This window comes from Tachysurus vachellii, chromosome 16 (genome assembly GCF_030014155.1).
Source record: "Tachysurus vachellii isolate PV-2020 chromosome 16, HZAU_Pvac_v1, whole genome shotgun sequence".
In the NCBI taxonomy this organism is placed as follows: domain Eukaryota; kingdom Metazoa; phylum Chordata; class Actinopteri; order Siluriformes; family Bagridae; genus Tachysurus; species Tachysurus vachellii.
In genome coordinates, this window is record NC_083475.1 from 8,207,905 (window position 1) to 8,214,358 (window position 6,454).

General features: G+C 38.3%; 1 protein-coding gene across 1 annotated transcript; it reads right to left on the bottom strand.

The window, feature by feature from the left end:
• Positions 1-934: 934 nt before the first annotated feature.
• On the bottom strand, positions 935-5,387 carry mapk12b (mitogen-activated protein kinase 12b). Its single transcript, XM_060889080.1, has 12 exons — positions 5,170-5,387; positions 4,200-4,329; positions 4,053-4,111; positions 3,852-3,963; positions 3,679-3,708; positions 2,736-2,783; positions 2,453-2,567; positions 2,144-2,215; positions 1,855-1,934; positions 1,680-1,758; positions 1,411-1,584; positions 935-1,212 (listed from the first exon to the last, which is right to left on the bottom strand). The coding sequence occupies exons 1-12, from the start codon at positions 5,286-5,288 to the stop codon at positions 1,136-1,138; spliced, it is 1,095 nt and encodes a 364-aa protein (XP_060745063.1). The 5' UTR covers positions 5,289-5,387; the 3' UTR covers positions 935-1,135.
• Positions 5,388-6,454: the final 1,067 nt, after the last annotated feature.

Sequence of the window (6,454 nt, forward strand, 5' to 3'; positions counted from 1 at the left end):
AGCCCTGAACTCAACATCATCATGTTAGTCTGTGATTACATAAAGAGACAGAAGGGTTTGAAGAAGCCTAGAAGATCTGTGGTTAGTTCTCCAAGATCATCCTAGCTGCTGAGGTCCTTCAAATACTGTATGCAAGTCTACCTAGAAGGTTTGATGCTGTTTTGCAGGTAAAGGATCACACCAAATATTGAATTGGATTTTTACTCCTGTCATCTATGAACATGAATCTGAGGCTATCATGGCTACAGGCCAGAGTGCCCAGATGTCTTGATGTTGCTGAAGCTCATGAATAGTATTTGCATGGTTTTATGCAGGGGGCACGGTGGCTTAGTGGTTAGCACGTTCGCCTCACACCTTCAGGGTTGGGGGTTCGATTCCTGCCTCCGCCTTGTGTGTGTGGAGTTTGCATGTTCTCCCCGTGCCTTGGGGGTTTCCTCCGGGTACTCCGGTTTCCTCCCCCAGTCCAAAGACATGCATGGTAGGTTGATTGGCATTTGTCCGTAGTGTGTGATTGCGTGAGTGAATGAGAGTGTGTGTGTGTGCCCTGCGATGGGTTGGCACTCCGTCCAGGGTGTATCCTGCCTTGATGCCCGATGACGCCTGAGATAGGCACAGGCTCCCCGTGACCTCCCCGAGGTAGTTCGGATATGCGGCAGAAAATGAGTGAGTTTTTTAATGCATGCTGACACATGACTGAATAACTGGATAATATACATATGGTATATTGTATATATGTGTATCTGAATCTGTGTTTTTGTAATGAATGTATTTTATTAGCCGAGTCCGGAAAGTAACTAATATGTCAACAATACAGTTTTAAACAGATGGCTTTCACACATGGAAAACATTTATTCGATTAAGTTATATGAAGAAACAGAACTGGAACAAAATCATCAGCTGCTGATCCTGTACATTTTATTCAAAAATTGTTGCACTTCTTTCTAAGTTGCGTAATAAAAATATAAAGCTACAGGAAGTACACAAACAATCTGTATACAAAATATAATTCTCACTGTTTTCGAGCATTCAGGTCATTTGAATGGCAGTATTTATTTTTTATTTTTTTTCACTTCAACTGTGCGTACGTGTGTGTGTGTGTGTGTGTGTGTGTGTGTGTCTGTGTGTGTCTGTCCGGTCAGAGAGAAGTGTCTTTGGAGTCTCTGAGATCTATGAGTGGTGGCTGGAAGGACAGGATCTCTGTAAAAGTGTGACCTGTAAAGAAGAGACGAATAAGACGATGAATTTCAACACGAACTCCTCCTCTACCTAGCTATACTGTTCTTCTTTTATTCTTTTGACTTCTCTTCTGGCTCACTTCACATTTACATAGGCATTTCACTATCTTTCTAATCCCCCGTTTCCTCGTGTTTATTATGCTTTCTGCATTCTTATCTCCCGAAACGTTCTTACGTTTCCACTGCTCGAGCGGTAGGTCAGCATTGTCCATGGAGTGGTCGTAGGGCAAAGCCTCTGTCTCTTCTTCAGGCTCTCGAAAGTCAGCAAACATGGGAAGCTCCAGAGCCATCGAAGCACTCACACGCTTGTCAGGGTCCAACACAAGCATCTTGTCCATGGCACTCACCACTTAAACAAAGACAAAGGTATCACATACATGCACTTTAATTGGACCTAGAGCTAAAAAAAAAAAAAGATTTTAGTTCATGAAATGTTTTACTTACCATCTGAGCTGGCTTTGGAGAAAATTGAGTGCAAGTCTTTCTTTGGCACTTTTGCCAAACTTCTAATGTAGTTTTTGGCCTGAAAAAGTGACACAAGAATATAAAAATTAAATGCCAATAATGTTGTCACTGTGAATTATGTTTTTTTCACTGTGTGTATTTTCACACCACTCACATCCTGGCTCTGGAGTTTCACGATAAAATCCTGTGCCGGTGTCCCTGTGATTTTCATAATTTCTCTCAACTGGTCCAAATCTATAGTTTAGGGTCAAGGATGCATTCACACAGAAAAAAAAGGTTTCCTAGGTCAAGCTAGGAAGTCAGCCATTTTGGATTTAAATGCTGCCAATCGAAGTCACTTTGTAACTGCAGCCATGTTTTTTTTTTGTTTTTGTTTTTTTTTTGTTTTTTTGTTTTTTTGGACAGGGTTTATTAGTTGGTGTATTATGTTGTAGAAAGGATACGATCATTTCCTTTGAAGAGTGGCTTTCCAAGAAGCATCTCTGCCATGATACACCCGACTGACCAGATGTCAACTAAAAGACAAGGAACAGCAACAACAGGAAATCGATTTGATGAGGAATAATTGTGCTAAATCTTCTGCTTCTGGCAAAAAAATATATATTTTAAAATTCTTTACAGTTCTTTTCTTTTATATACTTTTTCAGGTCCTGGGTCATGTAATTGGAAAAATGCAACTTTTTTCTTATTACTTACTGCTGTATTACTTCTTAAAGAGATCTAGAAAATACGTTTAAGCGTTTGCGTGCTACCTGTTTGTGAATAGTGCATCCAGTTCAGGATGACTTCAGGCGCTCTGTACCACCTGGTCACCACGTAACCCGTCATCTGTGAGTCTGCCTGCCTGGCCAGACCAAAATCCAGAATCTGCAAGAAATACAGGAGGAATATTGAAACTGGAACCGTCTGGAATGGTCTAGTGGTTCCGGGGAGTATTTTGGACCCCGAAGGTATGAGGCAAACACGATAAAACACTACGCTATCGTGAGAAATCCTGTTTTTAATGTTCTCTATACTTAAAAAATAAATTATTACCTTCAGCTCACAGTTCTGATTTACAGCCAAGTTCCCAGGTTTTAGATCCTGTTGAAGATCAACCAAAGAAGACAAATAACCTTGTTATACACACAACTGTTTGCATGTGTTTTACTTCTGATCATCTTGGTAATATCTGTTATCTGTTAAGTGTATATAGAAAACAACACAATTTTTTTTTAAATGAAAAATGTATAAAATAAATGTTTTTTAAAGGTTTAAAGTTGAATGCTAAATTGATGAGCATGTCAGTTCCACAAAACAATGGCAACATTTTACATTTACAGCATTTAGCAGACACTCTTATCCAGAGTGACCTACATTTTTCTTATCCAGAGTAACTTACATTTTTTTTATTTCAGTTTATACACCTGAGCAATTGAGGGTTAATGGCCTTGCTCAGGGGCCCTTCAGTGGCAACTTGGTGGACCGTGGATTCGTACCAGTGACCTTCCAATCAGTATTCGAACACCTTAACCACTGAGCTACCACATCCCACAGAAATACAACAGAAATGACACAGAAATCAGAAAAACACATATTTCATGAATATGCTGATTGGAAAAGGTCCTGCAAGAGCTGCATTCGCAAATTGGAACCTAACTGGCCCTTTTTTATAAAGAGCCAGTTAAAAAAAAAAAACACTTGCAAGTCATCTGAGTGTTTAATGTTATAATTTTCCAGTGATAATTGCATCAGTCGTTCTCATAAGCGATGCAGCAAAATCACAACAGAACCAATTTTCCTACACTGACCAGACTGCACACTCAAATGATTTCTCCCAAAAGTCACGTTTATCATGTTTCGTCTGACTTCCAGATCCATTCCATGGCAGATAAAGACACAAGGGCTATAGACAGAGAATGAATGTGGGTGTTGAATGGAGTGGCCAGCCTACCACCCAGCCCCCACGCATATAATTAACATGTCAGAGGTCACATACCCTGTGAATGATCCCAGCCGAATGAATATACTGTGGAGAAAGACAGGCAACAAGTCAGTATCTAGAAAACACCAAGAGGAATTGGTAAAAGTTCTGTAGAAGCTGTAGAAGTTGAATAAAATGCATGCAATCTGAGGTGTGTGTCTGTGTGTGTGAGAGAGAGTCTCTCTAACCTTCAGCCCCCTGAGCATTTGATACACAAGAAACTGCACTCTGTCTTCAGACAATCTTTCCATCTTCATAAGCTTCCCAAGGTCAGTTCCCATGAATGGCATCACTAAATAACTAGCAGAAAGGGAATGAGAGAAGTGTTTGTGATACTCAAATGCCAAGACTAGAGATGTGAATTCTCTAAATGAAAAGAATAAACTCACAAGTCATGGAACCGGTCCAGGGATAATTCAGCTGTGAAGACATCTAACAGTCCAATGACCTGTTTCAGCCGATAAAAGTTTGACATTGATATTCAAACATGGCAGGGGTTTATAATCAATAACCATTTTCCAGTGCTGATAACTTACATTCTCATGTTTCATGTGTTTGACTAGTCGGAGTTCTCTGTAAGCTCTCTTGGCAAACAGTCGAGACTGGAAGGGACGATGGAGTTTCTTGATAGCAACACGTATACCTGTCTTCCTGTCGATAGCACAGCTGTGAAAGGACGGCGGATGATATTTTGTCCACTTTTTAATCTTCACACGTTAACAATTTTACAAATGTGTCCCTAAACTCTAATTCTCACACAATGAAGCCACAACATTATTAATACATCATTCATTTTCTGCACTTGTTCACACGTTTTCCCCTCTTCTCATAGGGTTGTCACAGTAAAATCTACTGTTATAATGTTCCACACAGAAACTTCTTGTTTTCTGAGAAAGGAGACAATGACTAATAAAGTGCATGTCAATCATGATTCTTATGTGAACATGGAAAGCGTTCAGACATTTAATCTCTACTAAGTTTTACTTTAAATGCTCACTTAAAAGCTGCTGCTTAGGTTTACTGGATTATTTGTCTTATAACTTTATATGATACAACTCTTTCTTTTAAAAACATCTTCCTTTTTTTTTGTTTCATGAGCCAGGCTGGCAGAATTTTAACCATGTGCAATAACAGAAATTTTGAAAAATGTGCAATATTACCTATGTGCATTGTGTCTTTCAGTGTAACCACTACTCTTTTTTATATATTTTGTGTTGTAAATACTGTATATTATATTATGTCCCTGTTCTTTTTATATATTTTGCTGCTGTAACAGAGAAATTTCCCCATTGTCGGATGAATAAAGGTATATCTTATCTTATCATAAATGTAATGACTGTGAAAAAGAAACAAAAATGGAAAGTTTTTTTTGTCTAAACGTGATGTTTACGAAAGCTATGATTACTCTGAGTTTTGTCTCTCAGCTGAGTGACTCAGACTGAGCCACTGTGTGTTCAAATGACAATAGGCTGTATCGGAATCTATGCGTAAAAGCAGTGATCTCACCAAACTGTTCCGTACGCGCCGGTACCCACTTGGATGAGATCTCGGTATCTTTCCTGTACATCCCAAACCGTTTTGTTGATCTCTTGGCGGTAAAATCCGGTCCTTATACAGAGTGACATGTCAGAAAGTCTAAGCGTGTCGTTGTTTCTGCTCTATCTCTCTCTCTCTCATGGGTTCATGGCAACTGCTCACAGACACCCGAATACGAGCGCGCACAAGACTACACGCACACAGGGGGGTGTTTAACATTCTCTGCATTTCACACGCAGACAGTCTGCCATCTATACAGTATAAATCTCTTTCTCTTGAGAACAAAAGCAGTTTGCATAAAAAAGTAAACCCTTTAAACTATTCAAATTCGCTCTTTTACAGCCATATGGAAACTGATTCGACTTTTAAAAAAATCTACTACATTATTTACTGTAGTATTATTCTACTACATTAATTTAAGTGTTTAGCATTTTTTTTTTTTACTTGTAATCTTAGATAGGTACTTAGTTAATATATCATTGATCATTTATTTAACCTGAATATACTAAACCCATGCGTAAACCCAGACTTGTGTGAGGGGGAGGGTGGGATAACTCACACTTGAATAGTGAGCTAGCAGGAGTCTTAACAAAGGGCCAGTAATTCTTCTTGTCCTTAAAGAGCCCCTAAAGAGGAATTGTTTTACAAACATGAACCAAGATTGTGAGGCAGAACAACAGCACGACAAAGTTATTGTCGCATCCCGTTTGAGCCAGAATGCACTTTGGGAATCAAACTCATCAAACCAACATAAACAATAAGCCAGCTAGTATTGACCAGTGAGTATTATTTCCAGCTACAGATAATCTACAATGATGTTTTAGTGATAAATCCTTTCACAGATTTTCCTAAACCGCAATCATTTTGTGCAGATTTGAAAAAAAAAAAGATAAATAGGGTTAGATGTAGCATGATTATAAATGTAGAAAACAAATAGTATTGAAGATTTTGAGCTACTCATGCTAGAGACGATGCCCTTTAAATCAAATTTATAATGAAATCAAATTTATATGTAAAACATCTAAACAGAAGAAATACAGATACTAGAGTTTTGTATTTTTCCACTAGTTTTGACAGATGAAACACCGCTCCTACTAAATAAAATTATATAAACACTGACAACAATTTAGGAGCTAGTCTGTAAAATCCTGTTTTAGTATATTTCATTATTGCCCTAATGAGTTCATGAAAGAATTAAACTTTAAATCAGTGTCCTCTGAGAAAATCAGACCAAATATTACTGTACGTTTTTAAC

Coding starts and splice junctions, on each gene's coding strand:
- mapk12b (XM_060889080.1), bottom strand. CDS start 5,288: ATGTCACTCTGTATAAGGACCGGATTTTACCGCCAAGAGATCAACAAA. Junction 4,330..5,169: donor GGCGCGTACGGAACAGTTTG/GTGAGATCACTG, acceptor GTCCTTTCACAG/CTGTGCTATCGACAGGAAGA. Junction 1,585..1,679: donor CTCCAAAGCCAGCTCAGATG/GTAAGTAAAACA, acceptor TCTTTGTTTAAG/TGGTGAGTGCCATGGACAAG.